Source organism: Nerophis ophidion, linkage group LG25 (assembly GCF_033978795.1).
Source record: "Nerophis ophidion isolate RoL-2023_Sa linkage group LG25, RoL_Noph_v1.0, whole genome shotgun sequence".
NCBI lineage: Eukaryota > Metazoa > Chordata > Actinopteri > Syngnathiformes > Syngnathidae > Nerophis > Nerophis ophidion.
The window spans coordinates 2936910-2958224 of NC_084635.1; the positions used below are offsets into that span (position 1 = coordinate 2936910).

General features: G+C 42.2%; 1 protein-coding gene across 4 annotated transcripts in view; it reads right to left on the bottom strand.

Annotated features, from left to right (window-relative positions):
* Positions 1–21315, bottom strand: part of mpped2a (metallophosphoesterase domain containing 2a) — a 276284-nt gene that overhangs the window by 108905 nt on the left and 146064 nt on the right. For all 4 annotated transcript variants that reach the window (XM_061887744.1, XM_061887742.1, XM_061887743.1 and 1 more), the window contains 2 exons: positions 20608–20789; positions 13743–13968 (listed from right to left, as the gene is read on the bottom strand). In XM_061887744.1, the coding sequence (XP_061743728.1) occupies positions 13743–13968; positions 20608–20789 (408 nt within the window). The remainder of the gene's footprint in view (positions 1–13742; positions 13969–20607; positions 20790–21315) is intronic.

A 21315-nucleotide genomic window follows, 5' to 3' on the forward strand; every position in this document is an offset into this window, starting at 1 on the left:
GGGCCTCTGTTTACATTATTAGCCTGTTGTGTAGGCTACCTGTATAAGTGTATGAGGTTACAAGTACATTATTATTTTAAGCTTTTATTGTTTAAAATATTGATTTGTACTGTAGCACTTTAAAACGTATTTAAAGGAGAAGTGCATTGCAAATACTATACTGCTGTTATCATTATTACCGTTAATCGTTACATCCCTTCGCATGAGCAACCGTTTTGTATCTGGACCTAATTGAATTTTAGTTGAAGACCCCGGCTTTGGGTTATGAAGACACTATTAGAGAGGGGAGGGGGGCGGGGGGTTGCCCACATTTGAGGTCCTCTCCAAGGTTCTCATAGTCATCATTGTCACTGGCGTCCCACTGGATGTGAGTTCTATTGCCCTTAGGTGGGTTCTTCAAGGATGTCGTAGTCGTAGTGGTTTGTGCAGTCCTTTGAGACATTTGTGATTTAGGGCTATATAAATAAATAAATGGGTTGTACTTGTAAAGCGCTTTTCTACCTTCAAGGTACTCAAAGCGCTTTGACACTACTTCCACATTTACACATTCACACACCGATGGAGGGAGCTGCCATGCAAGGCGCCAACCAGCACCCATCAGGAGCAAGGGTGAAGTGTCTTGCTCAGGACACAACGGACATGACGAGGTTGGTACTAGGTGGGATTTGAACCAGGGCCCCCCGAGTTGCGCACGGCCACTCTCCCACTGCGCCACGCCGTCCCCTATATCTGTTTTTTTTTTTTTTAAATATCAATATGGCTCCCACATACTTTGACTTTTCAGTAAAGTTTGGAAACCCTTAAACTAAAGTATCAAAAGTAGCAATATTTTAATTTGACAATCAATAGTAAAGCATAAATTACCATGAATTGATTAACGTCTAGAAACAAGTTGAAAAAGGTATTGGGGTGTTACCATTTAGTGGTCAATTGTACAGAATATGTACTGTACTGTGCAATCTAAGAATAAAAGTCTCAATCAATCAATCAATCAAAAGATCTGATATCAGTAGTATGGATCCGCACATAACTACAACACTCACACAAACTCACACAAATAAACATTGATTGATTGATTTTACAGAGTGGAAGAAAGCATGCACCATTGACGGATAAACTAAGCTAAGAATCGCTGCCATCAATTCACAGTAAAGCGTTACATTTTTTCTGTGTGACCCTGACTCTTCAAATACAGTTCCACACAATGCCTCCCCACCCCCAAGCTTTTAGACCTGGACAGGCAGTTACACGCAGAGCACGTACCAATGCACATGACCTCACCCCCCGCCGACCCAAAGCCATTTAGCACATGGCTCTCATCAGGACACGCTACATTGCAATGGTTCTTCAAAACTCAACCGCGATACAATTGGCCATCCACCACTGGAGAGAGTTGCATTATTACAAGGGGAACAAAGGAAGATATGACAAAAAGAGGAGCAGCAGTCTAGACCGGCATCAGCAAAACCTGGATCTTGTTGGTAGTAGAGATCGACCGTTTATCTGCGCTAATATTTAACATTTTGACGTGTATCCGTCAATTTTTTTTTTTCAACTACAACAGCAGAACCTTAGGGGAGGCTTGTAGAAATTATATAGCCTCTGTGTTTTTTCTGAGCTAATGTGTGTATGTGTGTGTATATAAATATATATGAATAACATACAACAAATCGTTTCAAACCACAACAAAGCAATTGCAAAAGGACTGCCTACCCCCAGACTAAACGACTCTGAAACCAATAAGGAATGTAACTGTCGCAAGAAACCTGATTGCCCTCTCAACGGAGGGTGCTTACAGACATCAGTCGTTTACCAAGCAAAGGTAACACGCAAAGACATAAACACATCCGACACGTAAGTAGGATTAACCGAAGGAGTGTTCAAAACAAGATGGAATAATCACAACGCCTCCTCTAGAAACCAGACTTTGCGGAATTCTACAGAACTCAGCAAACACATTTGGAACCTCAAAGACAATAATGTTGAATATTCAATAACATGGCAAATTCTTGCATCCAGCACACCTTACAACAGTGGTAATAAAAGATGCAACCTATGCCTAAAAGAGAAACTGTTTATTATATATCACCCAGACCTGTCGTCCCTCAACAAGCGCAGTGAAATATTATCAACATGCCGCCACAGACGGAAACACCTCCTAGGTAACACATGAGCCAATCACCACACCCTACGCCTAACTGTACCCACCCACTCTGTGCCCTATATAAACCATTGTATGTGAATGCTTCCATTAAAATCTCCTGATGATTGAGGGAACCCCTCATGAAACACTTCTGTAGAGATGAAGTAGTCTTGTGATTTTTCCCCACACCTACATATATATATATATATATATATATACACACACACATAAACTGTATATATATATGGTAAATGTGTTGTACTTGTATAGTGCTTTTCTACTTTTTTTTAAGGAACTCAATTCGCTTTGACACTGTTTCCAAATTCACCCATTCACACACACACATTCACACTGATGGCGGGAGCTGCCATGCACGGCGCTAACCGGGACCCATCAGGAGCAAGGGTGGAGTGTCTTGCTCAAAGAAGCAACGGATGTGACTAGGATGGTAGAATTTGGGGATTGAACCATAACACTTAGATTGCTGGCACGGCCACTCTCCCAAATTCGCCCACTGTTCCCCCGGCGTGGCAAAGTTGTATATATACATATATATATATATGTATATATATATATGTATATATACACACACATATACAGTACAGGCCAAAAGGTTGGACACACCTTCTCCTCATTAAATGTGTTTTCTTTATTTTCATGACTATTTATTTTGTAGATTGTCCCTGAAGTCATCACAACTATGAATGAACACATGTGGAGTTATCTACTTAACAAAAAAGATGAAATAACTGAAAGCATGTTTATTCCAAATAGCCACCCTTTGCCCCGATTACTGCTCTGCACACTCTTGGCATTATCTCGATGAGCTTCAAGCACACCTGGGAAGTGAAAACCATTTCAAGTGACTACCTCTTGAAGCTCATTGAGAGAATGCCAAGAGTGTGGGAAAAAGACATCAGAGCAAATAGTGGCTATTTGGAAGAAACTAGAATATAAAACATGTTTTCAGTTATTTCACCTTTGTTTGATAAAGTCCTACTGAAAGCCACTACTAGCGACCACGCAGTCTGATAGTTTATATATCAATGATGAAATATTAACATTGCAACACATGACAATACGGCCGCTTTAGTTTACTAAATTGCAATTTTAAATTTCACGAGAAGTTTCCTGTTGAAAACGTCGTGGTATGATGACGTGTACGTTTGACTTCTCAGGTTGTAGCGGACATTATTTTCCAGCCCGATCCAAGCTATAAGTAGTCTGCTTTAATCGCATAATTACTCAGTATTCTGGACATCTGTGTTGCTGAATCTTTTGCATTTTGTTCAATTAATAATGGAGACATCAAAGAAGAAAGATGGAGGTGGGAAGCTTTCAGCCTTTAGCCACACAAACACACGGTGTTTCCTTGTTTAAAATTCCCGAAGGTGAAGCTTTACTATGGATCAGAGCGGTCAAGCGAACATGGATCCCGACCACATGTCAACCGGCAGTTTTCGGTGAGAAAATTGTGGTAATAAGTCGGCTCTTACCGGAGACATCAGCGGGGCTTCCGTCCTGCTGCGGCTGCATGACTTCCCTCAGAGACACTGGGTCAACACACCCGTGGCCACACCCCTCCGACTTTCAGGTACTATTTAATCTCACTAAAACACTAACACAATAAGCAGATAAGGGATTTTTAAGAATTATCCTAGTAAATGTGTCTAATAACATCTGAATCGCTCCCACTGCAATCACCTTTTTTTTGTAGTCCTTCACCCTAAATTTCCTCATCCACAAATCTTTCATCCTTGCTCAAATTGATGGGGAAATAGTCGCTTTCTCGGTCCGAATCGCTCTAGCTGCTGATGGCCATGATTGTAAACAATGTTCAGAAGTGAGGAGCTCCACAACCCGTGACGTCACGCGCACATCGTCTGCTACTTCCGGTACAGGCAAGGCTTTTTTATTAGCGACCAAAAGTTGCGAACTTTATCGTCGATGTTCTCTACTAAATCCTTTCAGCAAAAATATGGCAATATGATGAAGTATGACACAAAAAATGGACCTGCTATCCCCGTTTAAATAAGAAAATCTCATTTCAGTAGGCCTTTAAGTGCATAACTCTACATAACAAAAAAAGGGGAAATAACTGAAAACAAGTTTTATATTATTTTGGTTTGTACTGTATATATCAGGGGTCGGGAACCTCTTTGGCTGAGAGAGCCACGAAAGCCAAATATTAAAAAATGTATTTCCGTGAGAGCCATATCATATTTTTAACACTGAATACAACCGTCAGGTTTAAACAGTGATGACATGTATTAAACAGACAAGAAGCAAGGAATAAAACAGAGACAGGATTCAATTTAGCTCAATGAGGAGAAACCCGTAGACCTGTACCTTGTACAGTGTCGTCCCACACTCTGACAAGAGAATTTTTAAGTAACACCAACATTTTTACAGTATAATAAGTCCTTTTTTTAAATAACATTGTTATTATAAAGCTAACCAATATTAAATTAAATAATTTTGACCATTAATGCGACTTCTTTAACAGGTGCGCTACAAAACGGATGGATGGATTAAAATGCATGAGAATGTTTTATATTTTTAATGTTATTTTTAACACTGTGATTACCGGGGGAATTATTATTTAGTTATCGTGTTAAGCAACGTCGGCTAAGATTTATCTGAGAGCCAGATGCAGTCATCAAAAGAGCCACATCTGGCTCTAGAGCCATAGGTTCCCTACCCCTGGTATATATGATACCAGTATTAAAATAATTAGTAAACTTCCTCTCCTGCCGTGCTGGTCGCTTACACAGTCGCTTCCGCTTACCTGGCAAAATGTCATTTTTTTTCCCGGGAAAACCATCCATCCATCCATCTTTTTCCGCTTATCCGAGGTCGGGTCGCGGGGGCAGCAGCCTAAGCAGGGAAACCCAGACTTCCCTCTCCCCAGCCACTTCGTCCAGCTCTTCCTGGGGGATTCCGAGGCGTTCCCAGGCCAGCCGGGAGACATAGTCTTCCCAACGTGTCCTGGGTCTTCCCCGTGGCCTCCTACCAGTTGGACGTGCCCTAAACACCTCCCTAGGGAGGCGTTCGGGTGGCATCCTGACCAGATGCTCAAACCACCTCATCTGGCTCCTCTCCATGTGGAGGAGCAGCGGCTTTACTTTGAGTTCCTCCCGGATGGCAGAGCTTCTCACCCTATCTCTAAGGCGGAGGAAACTCATTTGGGCCGCTTGTACCCGTGATCTTATCCTTTCGGTCATGACCCAAAGCTCATGACCATAGGTGAGGATGGGAACGTAGATCGACCGGTAAATTGAGAGCTTTGCCTTCCGGCTCAGCTCCTTCTTCACCACAACGGATCGGTACAACGTCCGCATTACTGAAGACGCCGCACCGATCCGCCTGTCGATCTCACGATCCACTCTTCCCTCACTCGTGAACAAGACTCCTAGGTACTTGAACTCCTCCACTTGGGGCAGGGTCTCCTCCCCAACCCGGAGATGGCACTCCACCCTTTTCCGGGTGAGAACCATGGACTCGGACTTGGAGGTGCTGATTCTCATTCCGGTCGCTTCACACTCGGCTGCAAACCGATCCAGTGAGAGCTGAAGATCCCGGTCAGGTGAAGCCATCAGGACCACATCATCTGCAAAAAGCAGAGACCTAATCCTGCAGTAACCAAACCGGAACCCCTCAACGCCTTGACTGCGCCTAGAAATTCTGTCCATAAGTTATGAACAGAATGCTCATGACCATAGGTGAGGATGGGAACGTAGATGGACCGGTAAATTGAGAGCTTTGCCTTCCGGCTCAGCTCCTTCTTCACCACAACGGATCGGTACAACGTCCGCATTACTGAAGACGCCGCACCGATCCGCCTGTCGATCTCACCATCCACTCTTCCCTCACACGTGAACAAGACTCCTAGGTACTTGAACTCCTCCACTTGGGCCAGGGTCTCCTCCCCAACCCGGAGATGGCCCTCCACCCTTTTCCGGGCGAGAACCATGGACTTGGAGGTGCTGATTTTCATTCCGGTCGCTTCACACTCGGCTGCAAACAGATCCAGCGAGAGCTGAAGATCCCGGTCAGATGAAGCCATCAGGACCACATCATCTGCAAAAAGCAGAGACCTAATCCTGCGGCCACCAAACCGGAACCCCTCAACGCCTTGACTGCGCCTAGAAATTCTGTCCATAAAAGTTATGAACAGAATGGGTGACAAAGGACAGCCTTGGCGGAGTCCAACCCTCACTGGAAATGTGTCCGACTTACTGCCGGCAATGCGGACCAAGCTCTGACACTGATCATACAGGGAGCGGACCGCCACAATCAGACAGTCCGATACCCCATACTCTCTGAGCACTCCCCAGTTTTTGAAAACTAAGAAAAAGGGATTATATTTTTGCAGAGATAAATAACACGGATTTGCGACTATAGACGTAAAGATGGCATGCCTGCACAGAGGTCCGGGTGTTGGCGGGCCACCCAGGCGGTGACATGGTGAGCTGCTGGTGAAGTGAAGGGTCAAGACGTGGCTAAGTGAGACCTCACACTGGACAAGCGGGCCAGACCTCAGGCCAGGGTGGCATATGGGTGTGAAGGCGGGGTGGCCAAGCTGTCCATGATGCCTCTCACCAGAAACCACCCCCAAGCTGTCACAACAGACACTTAGCAGCACTCGCACTGAACACCCAACAGGGAGGAAAGGCAGCATCCTGCCTTTCAAACGCAAGGAAGGGAAGGTGGAAGGACGGACGGGAAACAAGAGAGGCAATGTCTTCTTCCTGTGACTGTCATCTTCGGGCGGAAAGCGGAGATACGACCCTCTCCTCGTCTAAATACCCCGACCACTTCTCAGGCCAGACTCGAAACGAAGCTAATTATAACCGCCAGAGGATGACCTAGATGGTTATTTTAATCCTGGAGCAGACTTGTGAGAACATAACGAGCACTCCGGGGCACAGGGTCGCGAACTCTTTAACAGACAAACACGTTTATGTCGACGACCTCATCAAGGACTGGTCTCGTCACCCAAGTGACTGCTTAAGTCGACATACACGGTCACGGGATTGTACACCCAAAGGTGTCACATCAACTTCATCATCGCCACTAAGCAGCGTGAAACAACAACATATCAGCATTAAAATGTGACTTCCTGTTTAGTGCAAAATAGAGTAAGGCGATACGGCTTAAAATTTATCTGGCTCTCAGATAAATCTTAGCTGACATTGCTTAACACGATAAGTAATGAATAATTCCGCTTGTAATCACAGTGTCAAAAATAACGTGCAAAATATAAAACATTCTCATGCATTTTTATCCATCCATCCGGTTTCTACATCACCTGTTTAAGAAGTCGCATTAATGGTAAGAAGTATTTTTTTTAATTTTTGGTTAGCCTCAGAATAAAAATGTTATTAAAAAGAATAAGATACTTATTATATTCTAAAAATGTTGGTATTTCTTAAAAATGCATGCATATAGTTGTATTCAGTGTTAAAAAAAATGATAATTATATGGCTCTCACGGAAATAATTTTAAGAATATTTGGCTTGTATGGCTCTCCCAGCCAAAAAGGTTCCCGACCCCTGATCTATGTCATCGAACATGATGATAGTGATAATGATAATAATAATAATAATAATAATAATAACTAAAAAATTCCTGCGGAAATTTTAATGGGCCTGCTATCTGTGCCCCAGACCTCCGGCCCGAGATTTTTTAGGGTAACTGTTCAAAATGAGCAACAGAGCTAGCCTAAAATGTTAGCATGCTTTTATAGAATTGCTAACATTTAGCATTTGTGCTGAAGACTGCATGCTAACAGTTAGCATGTATCACATTTCAAGTAACACGGCTGTAAGGTGTATGGCTGCGGAAATAGAGAAAAAAGTGTAAAATTTGACGAAAAAGTTTGCATACTTAAGTTAGCTTGCTAGCATGCTAACGTTAGCACACGAAAAGTTAACAGCTGTCACATACCAAGTTGCATGGCTGTCGGTTAAACGGTTGCAAAATGGGACAACAAATTTGTCCCGTGAAAAAACGTCCGACCAGAACTCTTTAGTAACTAAAGTTCCTTGGGTGAATAATGTAAACTCACTACACCGGTATGTTTTAGCGAGTTTACCGACAGATATAAGTAAGAACTTTACACTTCTTTATATTAGAAATGGCAACAGTGGAGGAGGAATTTCCCATAACAAGAAGATAGGAGAAAAAGAAGAAGCTTATCGACTAAGGTGTAACCACGGACTACAAAGGCTGACACATTTTTCAGGATGTGTTTTAGATCCCAAATACAGATCAGCAGGTACCAGAAGGTAAGAAAAGTTTCTTTCGCAAAATATTGCGAAACAAAACTCCAGCTAATATGCCTTACCTTATACACACATCATTATAATATTCGTATGTTGTAGCACAGTACAATACATCAAGCGGTGCAACGTCATAGCTTACCAAAGTCGGACTAAAACATTTTGATGGATTTTTGAGCGCCGTGTGTAATGTTCTAGATTTTCAATGGAACATATAAAATGTGTGTTGTTTACTTGAATCATATTGTCGTCTACACGTATCTCTTATGTGTGACTGCCATCATATTGCAGTTTATATGTACATCTTATGTTTGACTGCCATCTACTGGTGATACTAATTATCCTTTCACCATGTAACAAATAAAATAGGTCGGTATTAGTATGGAGGAAAAGCGGACGTGACGACAGGTTGTAGAGAACGCTAAAGGCAGTGCCTTAAATGCAGGCCCCCAATATAGTTGTCCAGGTGGAAATTGGTAGAAATTCGGGAGAATGGTTGCCCCGGCAGATTTTCGGGAGGGGCACTGAACTTCGGGAGTCTACCGGGAAAATTAGGAGGGTTGGCAAGTATGAGTATTAGCGGTGAATGCGGTGTTACAGCGACACCACCGCTGTATAACACCGGCGCGCCAGCTCTAATGCTAGATTGATATTGTCTCAAGGGCCAAATTAAATTACACGGCGGGCCAGAGTTTGACACCCCTGGATTAGCACATAAATCAATAAGATCAACAAAACTCACCTTTGTGATTTCGTTGACTTTATCGTTGGAAATGCATCCGCTTTGAGTGTCGCAGGATATCCACACATTTTTGCCATTTCTGCCATGTTAGCATCGATTAGCATGCCGTGCTAATCGATGCAAACTCCACGTAAGTCAACTTAAATCCGTCCCTGATTGTGTTGTTACACCTCCGACAACACACCGACGAGGCGTGATGTCTCCAAGGTACGGAAAACAGTCGAAAAAAACGGAAAATAACAGCTGATTTGACTTGGTGTGTGTAATGTTTGAGAAAATGGCGCATTGCTTCCCGTTGTGACGTCACGGGTGAAAGGTCATCGCTCCGACAGCGAACAATTGAAAGGCATTTAAATCGCCAAATTCACCCCTTTTAGAGTTCGGAAATCGGTTAAAAAAAACATATGATAATAAATAAATGATAAATGGGTTGTACTTGTATAGCGCTTTTCTACCTTCAAAGTATGCTTTGACACTACTTCCACATTCATACACACATTCACACACTGATGGAGGGAGCTGCCATGCAAGGCAGCTAACCAGCACCCATCAGGAGCAAGGGTGAAGTGTCTTGCTCAGGACACAACGGACGTGACGAGGTTGGTACTAGGTGGGGATTGAACCAGGGACCCTCGGGTTGCGCACAGCCACTCTACCACTGCGCCACGCCGTCTTTCAGTCTGAAACATGAGTCTATAGTTGTTTATGTCCTACTGAAACAGTCAACACAGACAAATATACACATCGATGTTTGAATTTAAGGCTGCAGCAAGATAAACTTGGCCAGCATTTTGTGCCTCCTTTCATCACGCCTGAACGCAAATGACAGTAAAGCGTTTATTTGTAATAAATGTCAGGGACTTTAAGCCAGTTACTGTCAGAAAAAATCAGAAACATATGAAGAGTTCATATGCAAAAGCAGATAAATCCATTTTGACCGATTCTGTATATTAACGATTTTCTGCCTGGTGGTGTTGTCGGTACATGTACAAGCGTGCAATGGTTTATTTAATATCAACATAAGCAAGTCATGAAAGCCTAAACTTTTAAGAAATGCTGATGTAATGAATGGCTTTCAAATAAGAGTGTTTGATGTGGTTTTACGTCAAAAGCAGATGTATGCAAATTATGATATGTCGCAAAAACAGATATCTCCAAAATCGTTTTCTTTGCGGTCGTTATTTCGCATAATATTCAAGATAAAGATAGAGAGAAAAACAGAACGTGAAATTTATCGAAAGCCACATTTCAAGGTAACAACTGTTCACATTTATTTACTTCATTATTTAACAGTTTCGATCCCTTGGTACGTATAAATCTAGCTGTCCCTGCGAACATTGTTTTTTCGTACTTGCTAACCGGACATGCTTTTTTGGAACTGTGACCTCACATATTTACCCTGGGCTTTTCAGCACCAAATGAAAAAAACAGTGTTGCAATGAAGACAATGTTTTATTAATAAAACAAGCACAAATGCTCAACCTGGTTTGCCTCTGAAAAACACTCCTGTGCAGATAACAGCTGACTCATCATCGCTATCGACATTAGCTCCATGCTCGACAACATCGTTTAACGCAGCGGTGTAAAACTCACGGACACGCGTGCTAGCGCCAACATCAAATAACTTCAACACGTCAGTTTTTTTCGCTGGCTTAACGTTGTTCACAGGAGAAGCTTCCAAATGATTCATGCGTGGATAACAACACTGACTGAGTCCGTGCGCGCCGCCATTTTGTTTGTCACGTGATCCCGTAATCAATCAATCAATCAATCAATCAATGTTTACTTATATAGCCCTAAATCACTAGTGTCTCAAAGGGCTGCACAAACCACCACGACATCCTCGGTAGGCCCACATAAGGGCAAGGAAAACTCACACCCAGTGGGACATCGGTGACAATAATGACTATGAGAACCTTGGAGAGGAGGAAAGCAATGGATGTCGAGCGGGTCTAACATGATACTGTGAAAGTTCAATCCACAATGGATACAACACAGTCGCGAGAGTCCAGTCCAAAGCGGATCCAACACAGCAGCGAGTGTCCCGTTCACAGCGGAGCCAGCAGGAAACCATCCCAAGCGGAGGCGGATCAGCATCGCAGAGATGTCCCCAGCCGATACACAGGCAAGCAGTACATGGCCACCGGATCGGACCGGACCCCCTCCACAAGGGAGAGTGGGACATAGAAGAAAAAGAAAAGAAACGGCAGATCAACTGGTCTAAAAAGGGAGTCTATTTAAAGGCTAGAGTATACAAATGAGTTTTAAGGTGAGACTTAAATGCTTCTACTGAGGTAGCATCTCGAACTGTTACTGGGAGGGCATTCCAGAGTACTGGAGCCCGAACGGAAAACGCTCTATAGCCCGCAGACTTTTTTTGGGCTTTAGGAATCACTAATAAGCCGGAGTCCTTTGAAGGCAGATTTCTTGCCGGGACATATGGTACAATACAATCTGCAAGATAGGATGCAGCGCTGGTTGGGCAAACGGATATATCGGCTTTTGTGGTAGATGATCCATGGCGCTTATCGGCCTTTGCAATAAATCGCTGAACTAAATGACGTTAAAAGCGGCATTTGTCCGCATTTGCAAACAAATTGATTTTGGTATACCACAATAGAAGTGGCGGACTATATATTACCGAGGCTGGGCTAAACTTGATCAAAATGGCGTTTATCGGTTTTTGCGTATGAACTCTTCATTCTTGTTTCGACCCAACTCTCTCCTTTGAGGCACACATTAAAAGCGTTACTAAAACGGCCTTCTTTCATCTCCGTAATATCGCTAAAATTCGCTCCATTTTGTCCACTAAAGACGCCGAGATCATTATCCATGCGTTTGTTACGTCTCGTCTCGATTACTGTAACGTATTATTTTCGGGTCTCCCCATGTCTAGCATTAAAAGATTACAGTTGGTACAAAATGCGGCTGCTAGACTTTTGACAAGAACAAGAAAGTTTGATCACATTACGCCTGTACTGTATATACCTTTATATACATATATACATACATATATACCTATACTGTATATACCTTTATATACATATATACATACATATATACCTGTACTGTATATACCTTTATATACATATATACATACATATATACCTATACTGGCTCACCTGCACTGGCTTCCTGTGCACTTAAGATGTGACTTTAAGGTTTTACTACTTACGTATAAAATACTACACGGTCTAGCTCCATCCTATCTTGCCGATTGTATTGTACCATATGTCCCGGCAAGAAATCTGCCTTCAAAAGACTCCGGCTTATTAGTGATTCCTAGAGCTCAAAAAAAGTCTGCGGGCTATAGAGCGTTTTCCGTTCGGGCTCCAGTACTCTGGAATGCCCTCCCGGTAACAGTTCGAGATGCTACCTCAGTAGAAGCATTTAAGTCTCATCTTAAAACTCATCTGTATACTCTAGCCTTTAAATAGACCTCCTTTTTAGACCAGTTGATCTGCCGCTTCTTTTCTTTCTCCTATGTCCCCCCCTCCCTTGTGGAGGGGGTCCGGTCCGATGACCATGGATGAAGTACTGACTGTCCAGAGTCGAGACCCAGGATGGACCGCTCGTCGGGACCCAGGATGGACCGCTCGCCTGTATCGGTTGGGGACATCTCTACGCTGCTGATCCGCTTGAGATGGTTTCCTGTGGACGGGACTCTCACTGCTGTCTTGGAGCCACTATGGATTGAACTTTCACAGTATCATGTTAGACCCGCTCGACATCCATTGCTTTCGGTCCCCTAGAGGGGGGGGGTTGCCCACATCTGAGGTCCTCTCCAAGGTTTCTCATAGTCAGCATTGTCACTGGCGTCCCACTGGATGTGAATTCTCCCTGCCCACTGGGTGTGAGTTTTCCTTGCCCTTTTGTGGGTTCTTCCGAGGATGTTGTAGTCGTAATGATTTGTGCAGTCCTTTGAGACATTTGTGATTTGGGGCTATATAAATAAACATTGATTGATTGATTGATGGTCTTTTGTCTGCACCATCCAGGTATATATTGACGCTCACATAGGTCTGCTGATAATATTCCCCTTTAAACAGAGGAATTAGACGCCGTTGGAATTCGCCGATGAACACGAGCGCGGTGGCATTTCGCTTGCTGCGGGCAAAGCTTGCGCTCTTATTTCGGGTTCCATCGCCATACCTCCGTCAACACCGCGGGGATCTCGTCGGTGGGGATAGTAAACACTTTCCCTGCACAAACACCTGCGTCTGCTTACAGCAGTCCTCCGACAATCAAGCCCCCCCCCAGCCCCCTGCTGGAGTTCTTTCCACATGAGAGCCCATTGGCGGCGTATCACTTAACCCCGTGTCAAAACACAGGTGTAATGTAAGCCCCGAGTGCGGGCGAAGGTCCTGTGCTCATAAAGGAATGCGCCTGCTGGGAATAGCATCTTGCATGTAAGAGAGGCCCGCCGGCGAGCTGGAACACGGCCTGTCGCTGACAAAAAGGAGGCACACCTCCACTTTGGGGATTTGTGTGACAAAAGTGACTCAGCAAAGATGAAAGGGAGAAGCGGCGAACAAGGGCTACTAATGGAAGGTTTTGGAGTCATTGGTCTTACCATGGCGTGCCGTATATCCGGAATCCCTTTATGGTGACATCCGAGTCTTGCAGGTAGACACAGTTTGTGAGGAGCGACTGGACGTTATCAAAGTCCTCCGGTTTGAGTTTGGAGACCGAGGGGAAGCGGTAGTAATCCTGCTTGACCAGCTCGGCCATAAAGTCCTTGTCGAAGGTCAGCTCGTGGTTCCCGGCGATCACCACCTTGAATTCATAAGGCAGGCCACCTGGGAGGGAGATGGGAACGACAAGGGACGGAGTGAGTAAGAGCCAGAAATAGTTTCAACGTAATGTTCCTTCCATTCTAAAACAGGGGACCCCAAACTTTTTGATTCGAGGCCACATTGAGTTAAAACAATTTGGCCGGGATGTGTGTAAATAAGTGTGTGTGTGTATATATATATATATATATATATATATATGTATATATATATATATTAGGGATGCACCGAAATGAAAATTTGTGGCCGAAGCCAAAGCCGAATAAAACTTAAACGCTTGGCCGAATGCCGAATACCGAATAATAAATGCAGTTTTTCACAATTTTTTTAATATTGCATAAATACCCTAGAATAAATATTTAGACATGTTTTTCAAATAAAGTAATTTTTTATTGAATATTGAATTTTTTTTAATATTCCAGTAATCTTTGCCTTTCAAAAAAAGCACAATTTTTCATTTATATTAGGCCTTCAAACAAAACATGCATTCCAAAAAAAAAATAAAGTGCATTAAAGTGGATAAACCCACAACAAATGAATTATTGTCCTTTTGGCAAAAGTCTGCTTAGCCACAGTAGATATGCTAATAATGTAAACAGAAGGCTCAAGTAAATCTCAATAAGTGTGTGCTTGTAACCTCATACACTTATACAGGTAGCCTACACAACAGGCTAATAATGTAAACAGAGGCCCCACTAAATCTCAATAAGTGTGTGCTTGTAACCTCATACACTTATACAGGTACACAACATATCCCAATGTAACCTCATACACTTATACAGGTACACAACATATCCCAATGTAACCTCATACACTTATACAGGTACACAACATATCCCAACGTCACTGCACGTTGGTTGATTGCGTCACCGCGTCAAATTATTGCGTCACATGCCACTATTCGGCCTTGTTTTTAACTCATTCCACCGAAGGCCGAATGTGGCTTTTTTTGCCATATTCGGTTACCGATTAATCGGTGCATCCCTAATATATATACACAAACCCTGTTTCCATATGAGTTGGGAAATTGTGTTGATGTAAATATAAACGGAATACAATGATTTGCAAATCCTTTTCAACCCATATTCTGTACAACTCCTCTCTGGGGCGGGGGCCCGGGGGGGTACTAGGATGACAGGGGATGCAAAACAATAACAGTGCAATACGTTTTCATATCATGGTCACTACTGCCTACTTTCTCTTGTTATATTCTTATTTTACTGTTATATTTTTATTCCCATTGTTGCTTTTAATTTTTTATTCTTACTGTAATATTTCTCTATTTTGTTTCCATTTAAACCCGCATTATTTACTTTTTTTAAATTGATCTCAACTCTGTACACTGCTGCTGGAATTTTAATTTTCCTGAAGGAATCAATAAAGTACTTCTATCTATCTATCTATCTATACAGTTGAATGCACTACAAAGACAACATATTTGATGTTCAAACTCATAGACTTCTTTTTTTTTTGCAAATAATAATTAACTCAGAATTTCATGGCTGCAACACGTGCCAAAGTAGTTGGGAAAGGGCATGTTCACCACTGTGTTACATCACCTTTTCTTTTAACAACACTCAATAAACGTTTGGGAACTGAGGAAACTAATTGTTGAAGCTTTGAAAGTGGAATTCTTTCCCATTCTTGTTTTATGTAGAGTTTCAGTCCTTCAACAGTCCGGGGTCTCCGCTGTCGTATTTTACGCTTCATAATGCGCCACACATTTTCCATGGGAGACAGGTCTGGACTCTTTTTTTACAAAGCCACGCTGTTGTACCACGTGCTGAATGTGGCTTGGCACTGTCTTGCTGAAATAAGCAGGGGCGTCCATGATAACGTTGCTTGGATGACAACATATGTTGCTCCAAAACCTGTATGTACCTTTCAGCATTAATGGTGCCTTCACAGATGTGTAAGTTACCCATGCCTTGGGCACTAATGCACCCCCATACCATCACACATGCTGGCTTTTGAACTTTGCGTCGATCACACTCTGGATGGTTCGCTTTCCCTTTGGTCTGGATGACACGATGTCGAATATTTCCAAAAACAATTTGAAATGTGGACTCGTCAGACCACAGAACACTTTTCCACTTTATATTAGTCCATCTTAGATGATCTCGGGCCCAGAGAAGCCGGCGGCGTTTCTGGATGTTGTTGATAAATGGCTTTCGCTTTGCATAGTAGAGCTTTAACTTGCGATTACAGATGTAGTGACCAACTGTATTTAGTGACAGTGGTTTTCTGAAGTGTTCCTGAGCCCATGTGGTGATATCCTTTAGGGATTGCTGTGGGTTTTTGATACAGTGCCATCTGAGGGATCGAAGGTCACAGTCATTCAATGTTGGTTTCCGGCCATGCCGCTTACGTGGAGTGATTTCTCCAGATTCTCTGAACCTTTTGATGATATTATGGAGCGTAGATGTTGAAATCCCTAAATTTCTGGCAATTGCACTTTGAGAAAGGTTGTTCTTAAACTGTTTGACTATTTTCTCACGCAGTTGTGGACAAAGGGGTGTACCTCGCTCATCCTTTCTTGTGAAAGACTGAGCATTTTTTGGGAAGCTGTATTTATACCCAATCATGACACCCACCTGGTAACACCCGAATAAGTTTTTCAACATGTTTAAGTTGGGGTCCACGTTAATCAATTCATGGTAAAAATGGTTTTTACATAGTAAAATAAAGACAAAAGAAAAAAAAACAGCCTGCATGGCAGCTTTGTGTCAACATTTGCAACTTTTTTTTTTGATAGATTTTACCTCATTTCAATATTTTTAATGTTCTTTCTTTTTTTTTGCACTAGCATTTCCAGAATGTGTGGCGGGCCGGTAAACAATTAGCTGCGGGCCACAAATGGCCCCCAGGCCACACTTTGGACACCCCTGCTAAAGGCACGCCCCCAATATTGTTGTCTTAGATAGATAGATAGTACTTTATTTATTCCGTCAGGAGAGTTCCTTCAGGAAAATTAAAATTTTCAGCACAATCCCATTCAAGTTTAGACAAACATTACAGGGAGACAGAACAGGATCTTGGTGGAAAATGGGAGAAATTTGGGAGAATGTTTTCCCCGGGACATTTGAAATGTGGGAGTCTCCTGGGAAAATGGGGAGGTTGGGCAAGTATGTTAATACATGTTATCGCTATCGGCCGATATCACCGCTGTATGATCGATAACATAACACATCCTTGCATGTAATGGTCTCAGAACAGGTCTGCCCCTACAAGCCCATGCCATGGTAGTGCCTGAGCACAGCAGACTACTATCCATCTCAGCAGACACCGGGCGGCTGGGAAAGCGTGAACCTGAACTTCAGAGCAATGAACATCTATTACTATTCTCATCCCCTCATCATTCAACATCTCCAGTGACCTTTTTGTTCTTCTATGTCTGAGTGATTTGTCCTCGCTTCCTCTCGGCAGCACAAAACTAACTTACTACTTTATTCCGGCCGATTGAGCACTCAACCAAAGGGTCTGGCCTTTAGCACCCTTCTGTTCTCCCTCGAAATGTCTTTTTGCTCAACCATTTTGCTTTTTCTTTCCCCCCTTTTTTTCTGCTATGTTATTGTTAAGTGGACGCGTGTAAAAAACAACTGAAGCCCAGCAGCCCCAAAAATATTAGGACATGTGGAACGGGAATATTTTCAAAATAATCATGCCACAGCACCAACGAGTACAATGACTAACTCATTTCATATACAAACTCTCTCTCGGGTTTTTGTTAATACTTTAAATTGCGAGCATACCTTGAGTGGAGTATTTTTGCTCTGGGTTGAAATAATATTATTAAAGAGTTGTGCGGTTAGGGCAGGGGGCGGCAACCCAAAATACAAAAAACAAACCTGTCTTAAGGCGCAAAAAATTAAAAGCTTTATTTAAGTCTAGTAGTGTTGTCCCCATAGCAATGAATAGCCAGGAATATCTCTTAAGCAACTAAAACAATAATATATATTAAATAATATATATTTGGTTTTACACTGTATTGAAAAAAAAATTGAAAATGAATTTTACCTTTGCAACCTCATTATACTACTGGCTCAGTTTTATATTCATAAATGTAAGTTTCTCAATACCTGACCTGTTGTGCCTTTAAAAAAGATTTAGAACTGTGAAAGCTGTGAAAACGATGATGCTGTGTTCCAAATTTAAGTTATTTACTGAGATTGAGTGAGCCTATGACTTTGCACTTTGTTTATATATATATATATATATATATATTTTTTTTTTGCATTCTATTTTATTTACTTTGAATTTACAACCGCATGGCGCTGTTTTGTACCGTTTTTATACTGTTTTGTACTTACTTTGAGTATTATTTTCATCTATTTGTAAATGTTGAATTTTTTAAATAAAGGTTTATAAAAAATTAATTCAAAAATGTGTGCAGTTAATCATGTGACCGCCTGGTTCTGTTTGATTGGTGAAACTGAGTCAAACGTCACCAGTGGCTGCATTTGATTGGTGAAACTGAGTCAAACGTCACCAGTGGCTGCATTTGATTGGTGAAACTGAGTCAAACGTCACCAGTGGCTGCATTTGATTGGTGAAACTGAGTCAAACGTCACCAGTGGCTGCATTTGATTGGTGAAACGGAGTCAAACGTCACCAGTGGCTGCATTTGATTGGTGAAATGCAGGCATGCGTAGATCCTACTTTGAAGATCTGTCATTAACCAAAACAAACATTAACAGATCGATAAAAATCAGTAGCGAGTAGCGAGCTGAATGTAGATAAATGGAGCGGAGTAAAAGTAGCGTTTCTTCTCTATAAATATACTCAAGTAAAAGTAAAAGTATGTTGCATTAAGACTACTCGTAGAAATATAATTTATCTCAAAAGTTACTCAAGTAGATGTAACGGAGTAAATGTAGCGGGTTACTACCCACCTCTGGTTATAATTAGTAAACCAAATAATACCCTGCGAGAAGCGATTCAAACCGAGAATCGTGTTGAATCCATTTTGAATCGGAATCAGATCGCATTGTTAGGTGCCCAAGGAGCCAGACACCTAAGAAAACTAGGGATGCACCGATTAATCGGTAACCGAATACATTCGGCCGAATGTGGCAAAAAAAGCCACATTCGGCCTTCGGCGGAATGAGTTAAAAACAAGGCCGAATAGTGGCGTGTGACGCAATTTTTTGAGGCGGTGACGCAATCAACCAACGTGCAGTGACGTTGGGATATGTTGTGTACCTGTATAAGTGTATGAGGTTACAATGTTGTGTACCTGTATAAGTGTATGAGGTTACATGCACACACTTATTGAGATTTAGTGGGGCCTCTGTTTACATTATTAGCCTGTTGTGTAGGCTACCTGTATAAGTGTATGAGGTTACAAGCACACACTTATTGAGATTTACTTGAGCCTTCTGTTTACATTATTAGCCTGTTGTGTAGGCTACCTGTATAAGTGTATGAGGTTACAAGCACACACTTATTGAGATTTAGTGGGGCCTCTGTTTACATTATTAGCCTGTTGTGTAGGCTACCTGTATAAGTGTATGAGGTTACATGCACACACTTATTGAGATTTACTTGAGCCTTCTGTTTACATTATTAGCCTGTTGTGTAGGCTACCTGTATAAGTGTATGAGGTTACAAGCACACACTTATTGAGATTTAGTGGGGCCTCTGTTTACATTATTAGCCTGTTGTGTAGGCTACCTGTATAAGTGTATGAGGTTACATGCACACACTTAATTGAGATTTACTTGAGCCTTCTGTTTACATTATTAGCATATCTACTGTGGCTAAGCAGACTTTTGCCAAAAGGACAATAATTCATTTGTTGTGGGTTTATCCACTTTAATGCACTTTATTTTTTTTTGGAATGCATGTTTTGTTTGAAGACCTAATATAAATGAAAAACTTTGTGCTTTTTTTGAAAGGCAAAGGCTACTGGAATATTAAAAAAAATTACTTTATTTGAAAAACATGTCTAAATATTTATTCTAGGCTATTTATGCCATATTTAAAAAATTGTGAAAAACTGCATTCATTATTCGGTATTCGGCCAAGCGTTTAAGTTTTATTCGGCTTCGGCCACCAATTTTCATTTCGGTGCATCCCTAAAGAAAACACTTCAAAAAGTTAAAAAAGCTTATCTTGGCTGCCAAGGTACAACGTACACGCACATTTAACCTAAAAATAAAGTGTATTTTTAAATAATTTACATTTGTTTATTAAAACAAATTATCAAAATGATTAATAAATAGAAAAAAAGCTATTTCTACTCATCCATCTATCCATTTTCTACCGCTTATTCCCTTCGGATACTACACAAAATAAAAAATGTACAAGCTTATGGTGGAAACGGACAATATGCGTGCTAGAACTCACACGCTCACACACACACAGGCTTATTTTCACAGCATGTGGTCGTAGAGCAGGGTCAAAGGTTAATTGATCCAGGGTGTTAGGTCACAAAGGTTAAACTAGACACTTAAGCACAGCAGTTGTAAGGTCACGCAGGCGCTGTGGGTTCATTGTGTGGTCCAGGCTAGATATGCGTGCAATGTGCCGGTGCCACCGTCATGTCCGCTAAATCCATAGAATATCCATAATATCCAGTGCATGTCAGCAGGTAATGGGGTCTTTGCAATACATAATAAATAACGGCGTTAAGCAGCTTAGTACCTAGCCAGTCGTTGAACTTCTTAACCTCGGAGGGCAGGCCCAGCTCAGTGAAGTCCCCCATGTGGAGCAGCACATCCCCGTAGGGCATCTGGATGCCGTCTGTACGCGAGTGCGTGTCCGATACGCACACGAATCTGGTGTGGCCGGCTGGCTTGGGAGTGTCGTAGGGGATCGGGTCCACCCTGAAAGCACAAAGTTGGGAATGTGTCAGGATGGCACTTGAAAACAGGCGATGACACACCAAAAAAAAAACAGGCTTAGTGTGGTGCAGGGGTGTCCAAACTTTTTCCACTGAGGGGCCGTGTACTAAAAAAAAAATCAAAGCATGCGGGGATCATTTTGATATTTTGCATTTTTAAAACCAAAATAATATATATTTTCTCTAGTGACTCAAAGCACTTTACATAGTGAAACTCAATATCTAAGTTACATTTAAAGCAGTGTGGGTGGCACGGGGAGCAGGTGGGTAAAGTGTCTTGCCCAAGGACACAACGGCAGTGACTAGGATGGCGGAGGCGAGGATGGAACCTAGAACCTTATAGTTGCTGGCGCGGCCACTCTTTAGCGCCCCCTACATCCTGAACTGACAGCGTGCAAGCCCAGTTGTATGTTGCATCTGACCATGCGTATGGTATTACAAAATATATTGGATCATCAGCTAGACACGTCACACTAAGGGTGGCCTTGAAAAAAACTTTAACACTGTTA